Here is a 17,457-nt window from a genome sequence, read left to right as displayed (position 1 = left end):
AGGTAACAAGTGTCCTGCTACTTTTCTTGATAAGTTGTGATGGCAGCCATGCTCTAAATTACATGGCAGCCATGCTCTAAATTACATGGCAGCTGCTAAAAAGACTTCCTGATGTTACAGGTCATTGGTTCTCATTTTGTCCCCCAGGAGACATATGGCAATGTCCAGGGACATTTTTAGTTGTTACAACTGGAGAGGGTTGCTACTGGTGTGCAGTGGGTAGAGGCCAAGGAAGATGCCAAACACTGTATTGCACAAGATAGTCCCCATTACAAAGAGTGATCCAGCCCAAAATGTCACTAGTATAGAGGTTTAGAAACTACTAAACTGAAATTAGAATAGCATTAGTAAACATATTAGAGGTAGTGCTATGAAGTAGAAAGGACTGGGGAAATAATGCAATAAAGAAAGTGCTTGGATTGGTGATAGTAATATGACATGAGCTGAAGGGTTTGATAAACTTAACTGTGCACATGAGTTTAAACTCATGCAGGGAAAAATGACCACAAAAAAAATTGAAATCCAGAAATAACTGTTGATTCCCTGGGAACCTGAATTATTTTTGACAGAATAATTAAGTAGAATCTAGAATCTTCCTGCACCTTCTAGAATCTTCCCTGCACCTTCTTCTAAAAACAGCTGAGAAATGCGCAGAAAGAACAACAATGCCCTGGGGTGTGCTCTCCGTGCATAGCCTAGAATGCTTTTTTTTTTTCCCTTGGGGTCAGTTACAGAGCAAATTCCTCTCCCAACCTCACCAACTCTTCCTTTTGGGATGAACAAATTAGTACCTCTACATGATTCTGGGATCTTGAAATCAAATTCTTACTTACTACTGCAAATGAGGCCACACAATGTACTGAATTCAAAATTATATCTTGAGTGGCTCCTGGCCAGTATTTCAACTTGGTCTTCAAGAAATAGGATTGTGTTAGCAGATAAATTTTATGACAAGACAATGCCTAGGAGATATGACTATAAATAATCCTGAACTATAATAATGATAAAATACCAAATGATATCTGGTGTGATATTCTGTGGGCCTACCCCTCTGAGAACTTTCCAGAAGAAAAATATCTTTTGAGTAATATAAACAAACAAACAAGCAACTTACAATAGATGGTGGGCATAATGATGTTACTTTCCATCTCACTGACAGGGTTCTTCACCAGGCAACTGTAATTCCCAATGTCTTCCTTAGTCACTGGGGAAATATGAAGTGTGTTGTTTTGAGGAGAAAAGGAATAGGTGGAACTGGTGCAGACAGGCTTCCCATTCTTTAACCACTGGTAAGCCAATCGGGTGCCCCCTTCCACCTGGCACACCAGGGTTATGTTCCCCACATATTCCACAGCCCCAGAGGAAGGGTGAGTCCAGACCACTGGTTTTGTGACAGGATCTGCAAAATCAAGAGAGAGACATTATTTATGCTATCCATGAAACTACAATAAAATTCTCTGTGGTTTTTCAAATATTAAATCCTGGAGAGATTATTCCAACGTTTTATATTTTGTAAATGTAGACAGGCAATAATTAAAGAAGAGAATAAAAAGTCATGGGAAATGCAAACTAATAAAATATAATAATTTTATTCATAGACAGAACCAAATTTTAGAACTTACTCTTCAAATATTGTATAATGAAGCCATTTGCTGTATAGATAATGTAGCTAGTAGTCAAGAACCCCAACTTCCTTATTTCCTGTTCACTGTGCTTTCCCCAACACCACAAAGGTATAATTTCCCAGGCAAAATGTATATGCTTATTTCCCTCTCTTAACCTGTCCTAAAGTACCAAGAGCAGCTGGTTGGAGTGATTGTGGCGAACCCAAATTTCCAACCACTATCAGCAAAGTAAACAGTTCACATATAGTATAATATTAAAGAATCAAGGGAAAGTGTTAGAGACTCAAAGGCACAGTTTCCTCTTCTATATAAAAGAACCCAGTATATGTTTTAATTGTTTTACATTTGTGTTGCAACATAATGTTAGTTATTTTAACAAATCAACACCTACATTTCAACATTAATTCAATCTGATAACAGATTAAAATGTATTGTTGGGACTGTACTAAATTAAGAGCTATAAAAAAACAAATTCAATAGAAATTTTTGTTGGGAAGTTGAGTTACAGGAAAATAGTTTTATATTCCAAGTTTGACAGATAGTGGGTACTTAATATTTATCAAATGAATACATTTCCAATAATGCATAATATTTCCTTCTGAATTTCCACTCTGAAGTTGATGGTAGAGGGTGGAAATGATATATGTATTCACAACCATTTTCAGCAACCTTCACCAATCTCTGAGGTTCTTGATTCTTTATTTGATAAAAACAGTGACTTGCCCAGAGTTACCTGGCATTCAGTGGTAAAAATAAGAGGACTTTAAGTCTAGCAATATTTCTCTCCTGTATTTTGGAGAGAAATGCATTTAATAATCTCCTGTGTATGATTACAGAACACAGAGAGAATAAGATGGCATATGAGTGACTGATAATTTGCACCAATACTGAGACTTTGATTTCCTATCAAGGGTTCAGTTGAGGTTGATGCATCCTCCTCCAGCAAATCTATCTTGAATCATGTTTACATTTTCTTACAATGGAAAATGTGCATCAGACCCAATTCTCCAGCCCAGGGAAGATAGAAAGAAATGAAATATAAGGAGGAATGAAGTTGTAAGCAACTTGTAGGGGGGAGCTGAGTAGTTCTGAAACTTTCATCAATTTTCAAGGTGGGTTTTAGCAACTGGCTTGTCCATTTAATCAATCCTTTATCTTTGCTGGCAAGAGGAAAGGATTTAGAATAATATTTTGTTTATAATATCATGATTTTAAAAAATTGAACTATGTATATTTATTAGGTAAAAAAACTTATATTTAAAGTGCATCTTTATATAGAAACATATATGGTATGGTATAAAAAGATAACATGTGAATAGTCTTTTATGAGGAGAACCAGTCATTAGAATAGTCATCAATACTGTGAGCCTAGAACAGTGTTAATCAGATGTGGAAGTTTTCCTTCTGAGAAGAATTTTTGCTCAGGTCCTAAAAGCCAAAGAAGCCTTTACTGGTTGCATTTCCCTATCAGGTCCAACTTCCCTATTAAGTTTTTGGAGAGACAAGAAAACTTCACAAAAATTCCTATATTTCTTTTCTTTCCCTAAAGTCGCCCTTCAGGCATCTGATTCCACATCCTTTATCTTAGCTCCCCTTCAGCCTCCCTTTCTCTTCAATAGTCCACTTAATATACAACCACTCAACAGGTGGTTTCTGAGTCTATTAATGGCCAGCAAGTTATTTTTTTTTTTGCGGGGGGGGGGGAGGACCAGGGATGGAACTCAAGGACACTCGACCCCCTGAGCCACCTCCCCAGCCCTATTTTTGTATTTTATTTAGAGACAGGGTCTCACTGAGTTGCTTAGCGCCTCACTTTTTGCTGAGGATGGCTTTGAACTCACTAACCTCCTGTCTCAGCCTCCCCAGCTGCTAGGGATTACAGGCATGAGCCACTGCACCCAGCAGCCAGCAAGGTTTTAGGCAGTAAAGAGAAAGCAGCAAAATTCCTATGGACCTTAAATTTTAGTTAGGGAAGATAAACAATAAACATAATGACACTGGTATGTGTGTGTGCGTTTGTGTGTGTGTGTGTGTGTATTTGAAGGAGTAAGATTATATTTTATATAAGTTGGTTAAGAAAGATTTAAGAGATAGTGTGATATTTGAGTTGAGACCTAAGGAAATAGGGGAAATACCTTGGAAAAAAGCCATCTAGGTAGAGTGAACAGCAAGTAAAAAGACCCTGAAATGTGTGTCTGGCCTGTTCAAGGAGGAGCAAGGAGATCAGCAAGGCCAGGACAGAGGTGGAAATGGTGTCAGATAGGTGTGAGGATGTAGAGCCTTGAAGTCCTTGTTAGCACTTTGGTTTTATTTCAAGTGGGTGAGAAAGCTGTTGGAGGAGTTTTAAATTGCAAGAGGCAGGAGCAGAGTGGCATGCTACTAGAATAATCCAGTCTATAGCTGGTGGTTGAGGGGGGAGTCTGATGGGGGAGGTAAGTAGCTGTACTCTGTCTATATTTTGAAGGTAATGCTGACAGGATTTTCTTGTGGACTGGGTGTGGGTTGTATGGAAAGACAGGGTCAATGATCACTGCAAGGTTTTAGCCTGAGAAACTGATAGAATGGAATTGATATTTACTAAGATGAGAAATATCAAATAAACAGCTCTAGAGAGAAAAATCAGAAGTTGGGCTTTGGAAACAATACATTTAAGGTATGCCACCTAGTTATCTTAATAAGAAAAACATATAGCTAACTCCACTCCTCCTCTGAGAATATTTCCAGAATGTTATTGAGCTCATTCTCCCCAAAACAGTGTATCAAATTAAAAACTTCATGTGACACAAATAAAAATACTACTGAGATTTAATTTATTTTTCATCTCATTATATTAGCAACTTAATTTTTGCAGTTTCCAGGGGAACTAATGACAAGTTATACTTATTGCTTGATTATTTTTTGCTGGGCACTGTGCATATCCCTTACATAAATGTCTGATCTAATCTTCAGAAAGCCTCATGAAGTTGATAATATCATTAGTGTCATGAGACATAGAGGCTTTGAGAGTTAATTAATTTGCCCAAAATTTCAGAGTCTAGGAACTTTAGAGTCCTGAACCTCTGCTAACTCTCTGCCAGCTTGCTATATACAGTCATAGTGGACTCACCATCTACAGTGACTTGTATCTTCTGACTTGAGGATAGAGTTCCATTTCCCTGAATATTGACCTTCACAATGTAATTGCCTTCATCGGTGAACTGCAGTGGGTTGATAAGCAGAGATGCATTGGGTGGCATCATGGTAAACTTGTGTTGGTATTCCAAGTCGGGAACCACAGACTTATTCACAGATCCCAGCAAGTATTTGGGCATTGTGTGGGGCCTCTCAAACAGCCATATGATCTGGATGTCTGATGCTGGAGTGTGGAAGCCATAGTGCACAGGAAGGTAGAGGGCTTGACCCCTGATGCCATGGACAGTCTGTGACGGCACCATCACCTTCAACCCCGAACAATCCATTGCTACAAAGGCAAAGAAAGCTGTGAAGACCCTGAGCCACATTTCATAATCCAAAGGAATAACCGCAGAGAGAATTTGATCAAATGATAATCCTTTTCAAAGAAGAGAGGCTTCTTAGTACTGACCATTCTAGTACCGGTTTCAGGTAGAGGTAAATATTTGTCTCAAAACCTTATGCATTAAAAAAGCTCCACCCAAAATCTATGCTGAATGAATGACTTCTTTAAAGGCAAGAAAAAAATGAAAAGCAGAAGTAATTATCTATAACCGTTAAAGAATAATGGGAAAAGGAGAAGTGGGAAAGATTGTTAGTTCTAAAGTCCAATGAAACCATTAAAACATTTGAAATTATGACTATATTAATGTCTGTGCCATATCATATCCTGATCAAACTATATAATTTCAGAAATATGAGGGAGGGAGCAAGGTTCATTTCATTCTAAGAATTTTCCCCCAAACCTTCTGTATTGGCTTAATATTCTATTTTTAGAAGTTTTCCCCTTTAGCCAAAGCCTTGCTAAATGAAATAACCCAAAGGAAAGTGGTATTAAACCACAATAAATCATGACCAGTCATTCTTGCCCAGGAGAGGAATCTAGTTGATGTGTTTGAGGAACAGCAAGGGGAAGGCACAGATGGAACAAAGTGGAGGAGGAAGAGAGTAGTAAGATATGAGTTCAGTGAGTTGGCCAGAACAGATTGGGAAGGACCTTAAAATCATGGGAAAGACCTGGGCAATATGATTCTGAGTGATATTGGGAATGCAACTGGAGTCTTGCCAACAGAGAAGGGGTATTATTTTTTCTTGTGTTTTATTAGACTTCTTGCTGTGAGAATAGACTGGACTAGAGAGAAGAGCAGGAACAGAGAGACCACTTTGGAGGTGACTTCAATAAAACAGACAAGAGATGATGGTGTGGACCAAGGTGCTAATCAATGATATGCAAGAAGGCTGGTGGAACTAAAGGATTTGCTGACACACTTGGGATGAGATATAAGAAACAAAGAGGAATCAAGCATGACTGCCATGTTCTTGAGTTAGGCCAAATGGAAAAAAGGAGATGCAATTGATAATCCCTGAGGAGAAAAGGTTTTGGGGGAAGATCAGAAGTTAGTTTTGGACATGTTCATTTTGAGATATCCATTAGACATGTAAAAGGCCAGGTAGAATGGATATAATTGGACATGAAAACCTGGTCAAAGGGAATTTAGGAGAGAATGAGAGACCTAGATGACTCTGGGGCGTGGAGGCCCAGTGCATAGTCCTGGGCAGTGCCTGGATTGTTTGAACCCATGCACTTGCAGATGTATCTTAAGTTTGCATTTTTTTTCCTATTTTCTGGCACCTGGAGATATCCCTATCTTAAACTCAACCATGGCATATTGTTTTATTTTATTTAACATTTTTTATGTATTTGCAAAGGAGAATCCTCCTTAACCTAGGCTAACATGTTTCTGGAACTCTAATTCAAAGCTTTTTGCTTCAAGATCTTCATTTTCAAAGGAGGCACTATAATTCCTCCATCCCAGGAATGTTAGAAATGAAGAGAGAAAGTGGTGAGTTTAAACGTGGAATATTTTGGACAGTGAGAGAAAAAAAGAGAGAATGGAACAGAAATTGGAGACAGTGAGTATAAACACTTTTGCAGAGTTTTTCTGCAGGAGCAGAAAAATAGGATGGGAGTTGGGCAGGAATGTAAAATGTGAAATCAAGTTTTTACCTACTGAGAAAGATCCATTTGAAAGGGAAATGTTGATGAAGGAGAATGGAGATGAGTGAAGGTTGAATAAAATCCTTGAGCTGATGAGAAGAGATAGTAATTAAGCACAAATATGGGGATTTTACACTTTCAATTTTCATATATACAAAATATGTATTCTCTTGGATGCTGTCCCTCTTCATTGTTACTAGGAAGCTTCAGTGTTACTAGGGGGTGGGTGACTTCATCTAAGTCATGTTATGGTAGGCCACTGACATGAAGATGGGAAAGGTAAAAAGGTCTGTTTATCTCTTGCAATGATTTATTCGGAGAAAGTAAACATTTAGGCCTACTCTTGAGGAATCTACCAAGAATATATTTATTTTCTTCCTTCCTAGGGTAGAGGCAAGAGCAGATCCTATGGTTTAGGAATCTGGTGAGTTATTGGTACAGAATGAGACTTTGGGATAGGCAGGATGTTAAAACAAAGAATTCAGAAGAAAGCATGAAGAGGAAGGAATGAGAAGGCTAGAGGGAGAACAGACCCCTAAACACTCAATTGAAAGTGACTGAATGAACTGGAGTGTATAAAACAATAAGGGGAATATAAAGACTTCCAGTATCCTTGGCTTCTTTATGAATTTGTAATTATGATTTTTAAAATAATAGACTTTGCATGTTCAATTTAGTGATTTGGTTCATATCAAAGGCATGATAGAGTTATGAGGATGTGCTTCTGCATCCTATTCTGGCAAATGCAAGAATGTTAAATTTGGAGTTTTTCCTAATTTGAGTAATTAGCCAAACAAGAAACTGGGTGCTGGAAAATCTAAAGAGTAGAAAAAGTGGATTGCAGAAAAGAACTAGTGGTCTCTGGAGGGAAAAGAGAAAAAGAAAGAGGGAGAGTAAATTTATGTCTTAAAACTAATGGTGTCTAAGATATATGAAGCAGAAGAGAGGGGGTGAATTCTTTAAAGTCACAGATTTGGAAAGCTATTGACTATTTGGATAGAAGACAAGAACAGAAAAAGATTCTTCCTAGTGTATGTTTTCTCAGCATAAAACAAGATTCTTTTAAATACTTTTTATCAGAATTAGAGATAGGGAACTTCTGACAAGAGCTATTTTTTAGTACCCATTGTTGGTAACTTAATATATGAAAGTATAACTTTCACTGCATCTACTAAGTGTGTTACTGTCTTCTTTTTTATTTAAATGAATATGAAAATATTTACAAGGGTCCTATGGTCAGTCCTGATTTTTAGATTCCTTTGTCTTATGTCCACCAGCCAGTCTTAAATCCATCACTTGTAAGTTACTCTGAAATAATATTCAGGAAACCTTCTCTAAACTTTCAGAAAGATTACTGTATTGGAGACTTTGACAAAGTTAAAAATTCACTGAAATATAAGGTCTTAGTAAAGGACACACATGTGGGATAAAATGGTGATTAGTGGGTTATGTGATCTTAAGTCAATTTAAGTCTCAACCTGTTTTCTCACGTGTGAAATGAGGCAATATTAGATGATGTTCAAAGCCTCTCTTTTCTTAAATCTCTAAGTGTTTGTGTTCTTGATATCTTGAGGTATTCTTCTCGGTATAGAGCAAACCACATTTGATGGTGAAGGGTCCAAAGAAGTTTTAAGTATTAAGATTCAATTTGTAGTCCATTTATTTAGTTGTCAATCCTGAATATTCTTACATAAAGTGACAATTCTGCATTTGTTACCAAGAAATCAAGGGGAAATGATGGGAATCTACATCATTGCCTTGGGAATACACTGGGAAAAGCTGTGTGGCTTCTGACATAAAATGAGGTAGTTGCATCTGGCTGTGAGCAGTTTTGTCATTGACTTATTGGTCTATTTAAGACATTTCACAGCTCAATCTAGAAACCACTGCAAGACTAAGATGTTGATATAGATAGCCCCAATGCAATTTTGGCCAATCTGTTCTTGTCATTTGGGGAAGTCATGGCAGAGGTTCTCTCTTTCTCTCATCTGCCCCAGAAAGGGAAGAAACCCTTTAAATCTTCTTTCTTTGAAATTGTAGTTGAAAGGATTGATTGAAATTTATTTAATATTATGGAAATAGTTGGGAGGCACTGTACTACTATGGAGAAATAATATCACTAGAATAGAAATGTTGCCAATTTTTGGATTGTTATTCAAAAAGTGGGAACCTAAGCATGAAAATACTGGTTATAGAGTTTATGATTAAAGTTAGGGGATTAAAAATTTTATTTGATAAAATAGTAAATATAGTACAAATATAGTAGCCCCAAAGAAAAATCAAAGTGCTTTAGTAGAAAGTAACCATTTGTATAGCATTTACAATCATTGTTTAGGGGGCAAAACTAGTTCTTTGGGCTATTTTTGAGGCTGTGTCATATAATAATACCTTAAATAATATATTGCCATCCACATCTCTGGATATATTCAATGCTTCTAAATCAAATGAAAAAATGTTATTCAAATATGTACATTTTCTTTTTCAAACGTGTGTATGACAGTGTAGCACAGCTGTTACTTAGAGATAGCCTACATGATTTTATGGGATGAATTATAGGTAGCAAGTTATAAGCATGTCAGCAAGGAATGAGTTTCTCTTTAAATAGAATCTTATCTCATTTCCCTAAAATCTTTTCATTTTGCAGAAAAGACATAAAACCTATTGATATGATATAATCCTTGTACTCGAGTTTTAGAAATGAACAGATAATTGGGTACTTCCTCTACCTTTTAGGGAGGCACATTTTCATCATTGATGTATTTCTCATTACTGTTAAACACAATAATCTACTAATTTTAGAAAAAAATAGCTTAATTTTGAGGGGTTTTCAAGAACTTTAAAGGACTAAAGCTACTGATTTTATAAAGTCACCCTCTGTGTGAACAAACAAAGCTTCAAGAAAGCACATAATATAAAATTAAAGAAATGTTAATTTCCTTTTTAGAGTCCAAATATTTGGAATTAAGTGGAAACATTTATTAGATTCATTGATAATTTCCTTTTTAAAAGTGTTGTTTTGGTAGTTGTGTATGGACAGCATGCCTTTATTTTTATTTGTTTATTTTTATGTGGTACTAAGGAACAAACCAGTCAGTGCCTCACGCACGCTAGGCAAGCACTCCTCCTCTGAGCCCAGCAAAAGCCCCTTCATTGATAATTTCTTAGAATAAAAAAGAAAGATTGGGTAAAAAGTAGAAGTAGGAAAGACAGACATGCTCCAAACATGATATATGCAATGTATGGCTATTTCAGAGAGTCCCACTAATTTGTAAAATTAGTATCTGTTAATAGTTGCAATTGAAACAAAAGTTATATTGTGAAGTATTTCAAGAACATAGAAAAGGCAAAAAGATATACAGCCATAATTAGTGTGTTAAAAAGGGAAAACTTTTAAACTTTTCATATCTAAAACATCAACAGAAACATAGATAATCATTAACAATCTGTTATACAAAATTATAGAAAAATTTCCCTTTTACAGACTATCTTAAAATGTATAAAGAGTATCTTTAAAAAATATACAGTATTAAGGAACACTTGAAATTATACTGTAAAATTTATCTATATCCAGCAACAAAAAGTTCCCTGGACCAGTTTCACTGTATTGAATATAAACATTAGGCTCCACAAAGTGACCTCTATCTCACCTCAAAATAGTTGACATTTCTTTTCCCATTACCATGCATGGTATTAGTAAGCATAACAGAACTCTTGTTGACTGAAAATAAATTCTTGCATCTTCAGAGAAAATAGAAATTATAAAACTGTATTTTCAATAGATAATAAAAGTTCTATAGGGCTTTAATCTTTAAGACTTTTTTTAAAAAAAGAAGATAGAAACAAAAAGTCATTACTCCAAAACACAAAACAAAGGTTTTCACAGTTGTCATTAAAACAGGCTATCTACAGAGAAAGTAGATTTACATAAGAAAGAAAGTCTTGAGATATAATAATAACTTTAATTATCTATGAATATGCAATTTCTCTGTGGTACACCTTAATTTTATTTCAGTCAAGTTTTTCAGCTGAATTTTCTATAAGTTCTTCTCAAGGCCAATTGTAAAAACATCACTTATAAAATGACAGCAGTCTTATTGTTCAAAAATTAAAAATGAGTTGGACATACAGGATACTTTCAAAATTAAGAAAAATGCTTAAGTTATGATAATATTCAATTTTTCAAAAAATAAAAAATATATTACAGGCTTGAATTTAATTATATAAACACTATAATAACTGGAACAATCACAACTATGGGAAACTCAAACACTTCAAAACATTTAAAGACCGTACTTTTCATGTGCATGAGATATGTGCAGAATTAGATATAAATTTGAATAATCACCACATTTACTACAAAAGTATAACAAAATATACCCATGAAAATAAAGCACTAACTAACTGAAAAGGTCGAAAATGCGAATGGTTTATGTTGCTAAGTTGTCCTTAAAAATTAAGGAATAAAAACCTCTTTTGAATTTCTATCATTGAAAGTAAAGAAAACATGAAACAAATTTGTCTTTTAAAACCTATAAATAGGAAGATGGGAAAAGAGAACCCCTGGTGAAATAATGTCAATGGATACAAACTGTGGGAATATTTGGGAAGTACTCCTTTAAACACTTCGGATAAAGAGGAGAATGAGAAAAATATTAAAATACAGAAAAATTTCAATAGGACTAGACATTGGGAAAGAGAAAAGCTAAAGGCATTTAGGAGAAATCATCCTTTTTAACACATTTCTCCCTTTTGTCACCTTTTTTTCCATATTTCATAAAACAAGATAGGTCATTTAAAATAAGGCAAATTTAACAGAATTAACAGTTTGTAAAATTATCTTTAAAGGCAATATATTTAATTAAAAAACTTCTATAAATTGTTTTTAATTTAATCATAAGTGGTTCCAATTTCATGGCCTATTAGAACATTTGCTAAAATAAATGCATTAAAAGATGATTGAACCTATATGTAAACTCTGAAAAAAGAAGAAATTCATTAGATTTTAATAATGTCTTAACTTTCTTAATGAGTGCTATTGGCAATAATTGTTGTTCCAAGAAAACAATGATAATCTATTTATTGAAACTCATTTCTCCTAAATGTTCCTGCTTCTTTGTTGGAACAGTGCATTATTGTTAAAAGGTTCTGACCTGCTCTTCAATTATCTCAGAGAATCTACAGCCTAAAGCAAATATTTACCTTATGCTCACAATAAAAATAAAACTAGAACCCCTTCTTCCCCCTCCCCAAAGCTCCAAATACCTAAAACACAATTCATGCAGGGCCTTACCTAAGAGAAGGAGGTATATTTTGCATTGAAAGATCCCACCTGTGCTGCTGAGACGCTCCATGAAAGCATCCTGTCCCATGTATACAATGCCCTGTTTTCAGTGGTAAGTTGGTTCATGGACCAGCAGCTGCTGGTTTATTTGCTAGGGAAATTAGCAGTGAGGTAACAGACCCTATCCTGCCTCTTGCTTCTGTGATTTGAATACAGAATGAATGTGTATACAAAGGACACAGGGAGTGGGAACACCTGTTATATGCTTTGCAAGAATATTGGCTTATAACTTTCAGAATAGTTTCTTAGTGATTATCAGTAAGTGTCAGTATATTTTATAAATTATTCTTAGTTATTAATAATCACACAAAGGAAAACATTCTTTGGGGTGACTTTATTGAAAAGCAGTATGCCTTAATAAAAAACAAAATCAGGAGCTGGTTTCCTAGTATTTAAAATTATGTCATTATTTTGAAATTTAAGACTCTTTTCTATGAAAATTAGTTCATATACCTTCTAAGCAGTTGTAAATCTCCATGAAGCCAAGAATTAACATGTAAAAATTATACTAAATAATCAAAACAGAGCATAAGAGTACTTTTAAAAAATGTATTTTTCTATCAAATCTTTCCTATTACAAATGACTGCTATGGTCTTATTGAATCTGTGGGTTCATCTAATTTTTAAAAGCAAATCACAGGTGTGTTTCCAAGAGGGGCTGAAGCATGGATCGTACATAATTATAACAAAAGCCTGTGCCAACAGATATTATCTAAAGACCCATTTTCACAGCTGGGACTTGAAAGGAAGTGAACCAGTGATCCAGAAAAGACCTTGCCTCTACTGTGGAGCCCTGCCTACAGGACTAGCCTAGCCTCTTCATTATCATGGAAGCAGGTAGACTGAGCACTTCTGCTTAATTTACTTAGTTGTAGGTTAACTGTTGTTTGCATGAAGGCTCTGGTCCAAGACTTGAACTACAAAATGGAAAATTTATAATCAAATCAGTATCAAGTCAGGTAAAGTTCCTTGTATAACAGTAAATGTCCACTGAAGAAGTCCAATAACAAGAGGGGAAGGAAAAATATTGCTCAAGTGTAAAGAAAAGTCAAAAAGTAATGACAGTTATTTTGGAGTCCAAGTTTGGAAATATTCTTTCTAGCAAGGCTCCCAACTTGTCTATAAGGGATTCTGTAGGCAAAGAAAGTGACTTTCAAAAAATCTGAGTCCTCTTCAGAGGTCTGTCATTTAATGATACCTCCATGCTTCAGAAAAATAGAAAGAGCTACCCACAGTGCCCAATAATAACTATACCACAAGTTCCTCTGAATTATCTTTACATCATGGTCACAGTCTGTTATAGCACCTATCTCATTAACCTCAATTTATTTGATTAGCTGTTTATTTTCCCTCTGAGCCCCTTGAAACAGACAATAGTCTTATCTATTTATGGATCTTTGACATCTAGGCATAGTACTTAACTATTACTTTTGTTAAAATGTTTCCCCAGGAACAAACTCCAAATAATCTTTGCCCCATGCCTTCTGATGCTCAGTTAATGCTTAAGAAACACACACTGGGCTGGGGATGAGGCTCAAGTGGTTAACGTGCTCGCCTGGCATGCTCGTGGTGTTGGCTTCGATCCTCAGCACCACATAAAAATAAAGATGTTTTGTCCACTGAAAACTAAAAAATAAATATCAAAAAATTCTCTCTCTCTTTAAAAAAGAATAAAAAAGAAATGCACAAAAATTTTGATATTAGATTGCACAAAAACAGCTCGTAAAGTAATACGGGAGTTCTACAGATATCACATAAGCTCTCTCACACCATTCAGATCAGTGTTGTTTTAAAATATTAATTGCTTTCATTAAATAAGCTTTTTATACTGTTTTCCAATCAAATGATGGCTCATTATGAAGTTTGTTGGGTACTGGCAAATGAGAGAAATAAAGACTATATATTGTGGTTTTCCTGAAATGAAATAAATTCAACTTAATGACTTTATATTGTGGTATTTTTTCTATTGCTTTTGTTATATTTAAAAATATACCTTTTATGATACAAGATAGTAGATGTTATATAAATTAATTAAATACCAGATGAACCATAATTGTGATCTTTTCATGTCATGGCACACATTAAAAAACTGACAATACTTGTGTAGCACATGTAAAGGAAGCACTAAGTGGCATAAGCACAAAACACCCTCTAGCGGTAGGTTTGTAGGTATAACCTTTCATCTGCTGCAGTAATTTCAGTTCAGATGTTTATACAGGAAGTCATTCAAAGCAATGTCAAAATTTAGCTTCAACTGTTGCCAATTTTTAAGTGACTTAAAAAAATTGTTTGAAGTGTTTTTATAAGAAATTTCTCACCATCAACATACATCTCACATCACACTTGTAACCCCCTGGAAAACTCTGCTCTACTATATACTGCTTAGGGAAAAAAGGGCCTTTAACCTGTTTGCTTATTTATATCTATACTTATACTTAAAATGAGAAGGGTGATTATCCTAAAACAAGTTATATTAATGGTTAAATTGTAAGCAATGCAAGGAGCCACTGGGATAGGGTATGTGTTTATAACTGTATATGAAGTTATACGTGGTCCTGGTCCTGTGCAGGTGTGTGTGTGTGTGTGTGTGTGTGTGTGTGTGTGTGTGTGTGTATTGGGAGGACTGTGTTCTTTTGTTCTCTCTCAAGTTACATTACATAGTTTATAGTCTAGTTTATTTAAATTATAAGGTTGATCTTTCTTTATATACCAAATGACTGCTACATGAATTTCAAACATCCATATTTTTAATCCATGTTCTTTGAGTATTTTGCAATGGCAAAAAAATTGATAACTAGAGGTGGTGAAATGCCAACACCATGTGGACTGGGATTGTGGCTCAGCAGTAGAGCTCTTGCCTAGCATGTGCGAGGCCCTAGGTTTGATCCTCAGCACTATATAAAAAAAATAAATAAAATAAAGGTTAAAAAAAAGAAATGCCAACATCAACATAGAACAGTAGGTCTTAAAAAAAGTGAGGAAAGAAAGCATTTTCTTATTGTTGTAATTAGATCCTAGGAAAGGTTACTGTTTACAGGAAGAACTGGCTGACAGAGTGGGCCAGAACCTGTGCCCAAGCCTGTGCTGTATTCACTCCTGTATTGTAAAGTGTACAACACTGGGTCCCAGAAGCCTAGATATACCCTCTGTGGCTGCTGACTATGTGGCAATGTCTTCCTTCTTGACTCTTCTCAGCCACAGCTTTACCTTCAGGAAGTGTTCTGTTTTCTGTTATTGCCTGATCAGGAAGTGTGGTCACATCATTCTGGACAGGCCAAACTTCTCCACTGTTCTAGTATTTATAGGAGGAGAAGAAATTTATTTTCCTAACCACATGAGGTTTTCAGCTCTTTTTAGACCTTTGAGAGTTCCCCCCTGTTTGGGCCATCAGAAATATGCCCTTACTTTAATTGTTAATGCTGTGATTTTCCAATCTGCAAAAACAGGAATGGCACCAAGGAACTAAAGCTCAGCAAGCTTTTCCTCAAGACTTGTTTGCAGGCCATTATAATTTCCCACTAGTTTTCTGTGACCTACCACCAGGAAAAACTGAAAGTAATAAAGAAATCTCTCTCTCTCTCTCTCTCTCTCTCTCTCTCTCTCTCACACACACACACACACACACACACACACACACATTTTTTTAAAAATGGGAATAAAATAACACCCCATCTTTTAAAAAGTGTTCATTAGGGCATTTAAAAATTTTATCAAGCTAAAATGCATCATTTATGGATCATTTTGTAAAGTGTTAGGGTAAGTTGATACAGTTTATTTAGACAACCAGCAGGAATTAACTTTACATGTCAATATTGTACTTAAAGCCTTTGCGCTTTTAGAAGTTTGTATTTTCTACCTTCTTCACTATAAGATGTAAACTAAAATGTGGAGCTTTAAGGTAAAACAAAGTTGTAATGCTTTTCTTGATTCTCAGAGTCTAATAGTTATGCAAAACACTTATGTTTCCAAATTTTTTTGATCATCTTAACTTTGTGCATTTTTTGTGTATGAGAGAAAATTCTGGGACTGAATTTGGGTTCTATACCTGGATTAAGGTGTAATGAAATGTGTGGCCTCTATATCTTATATGGAATAATTCTCTTATCGCTAAAGAATGGATTTTAAATAGTACAGCTGGGTTGCCTCTAAGAATCACTGAGGACCTAAACCAACCAACAACCCCTAAAAAAATAACAACAACAACAACAGGATCCTTCTCAAGTGAACCTGACTACTCAGAATCACAACTACTGGAATTGATCACCACTAAGATATGATTTTTAATTAAACTGTGAACTCCTTCCATATTCATCTAAATTGCTTAATATAGGGTTGCTCTGTGCCCAATGATCAACAAATATTTATTGAATTCTGTTTTGTTTTATATGTTAATATTGTTGAGAATTTGTTTCTTTTGATATAGAAACTTCTAAATATTGAAGATTTTAGTAAACTAAGAACAGCCAAACAATTAAGATTAAAAGAATGAACTAAACTAGAATTGCCCTAAAGTGATGGGAATTTTTAAGGGTTTAGAAATAACAGAGCCAGAGATGCATATAGGTAAACATAATATCAAAAGGAATTGCTAAGCACTTTGATACTGATAGAAGTATACACGAGGTGGTTCCGCTGGAGCAGGTAACAGGGCAGAATTATGACTATTAACACCTCAAAACTGTGTGGTGCTTCATAATTTACAAAATTGCACCCACTTACATAATCATTTTGTAATTACAAAATCCTAGGTCAAATATTACAACCTAATTTTTAGAAATTAAAAGTTTCTGAGAGATCAAATAGACTTTCAAAATTAAAAATAACCTCAATATTACTGTTCCCCACTAGTGGCCAGACGCTTTGGGCAACTCAGAGCACACCTTTCCTCAGGCCAAACCCAGTGCCACCTGGGAAGTCCCAAGTTTTCAGGTGATCTCACCAAGTTTGTCCTTCCCCTTCCCGTCAGTCTCACGTTCTCCCACCCTACCCCTCTAGACCAGCTGGGGTTCACTCTATCACACGCCCAGCGGGCGATCTGTCAGTCTGGTTTATACATGGTCTCAGTGTTTGTTCTTTAGTTCACAGCCTGGTCACCTAGGACTTCGGTTTCAGATTCGCCAAAGCAGAGAAATCAAGTGCAAGTACCACCGAAAAGACTCAACATGTAAAATTTTCAGGCTTAACGGAAGCACCCGGTGCTTGGCTTGCTGGAAAATGTAGTACCTGGCGGTGCTCTTCTCACCGCTTCTGCGCTGAGGCCGGAAGACTACAGTTCCCAGCATGCCCCGGGAAAGGAAGGCTGACCCGGGTCAGCGCTCCAC

At 35.7% G+C, this 17,457-nt stretch overlaps 1 protein-coding gene across 1 annotated transcript in view; it reads right to left on the bottom strand.

Moving 5' to 3' along the window:
- The window catches only part of HEPACAM2 (HEPACAM family member 2), a gene marked incomplete at both ends in the record, with an annotated part of 32,207 nt that extends 20,043 nt beyond the window's left edge, over nucleotides 1-12,164 (bottom strand). The window contains 3 exons of the mRNA XM_081288186.1: nucleotides 1,115-1,399; nucleotides 4,732-5,085; nucleotides 12,086-12,164. Of these exons, the coding sequence (XP_081144312.1) occupies nucleotides 1,115-1,399; nucleotides 4,732-5,085; nucleotides 12,086-12,164 (718 nt within the window). The remainder of the gene's footprint in view (nucleotides 1-1,114; nucleotides 1,400-4,731; nucleotides 5,086-12,085) is intronic.
- Between the last annotated feature and the right edge of the window lie 5,293 nt (nucleotides 12,165-17,457).

The sequence above is a fragment of the Spermophilus citellus genome (genome assembly GCF_964194105.1).
Source record: "Spermophilus citellus genome assembly, chromosome: 3".
In the NCBI taxonomy this organism is placed as follows: domain Eukaryota; kingdom Metazoa; phylum Chordata; class Mammalia; order Rodentia; family Sciuridae; genus Spermophilus; species Spermophilus citellus.
Note: the sequence above shows the minus strand (reverse complement) of the source record. Positions and strands in the feature narration are given on the sequence as shown.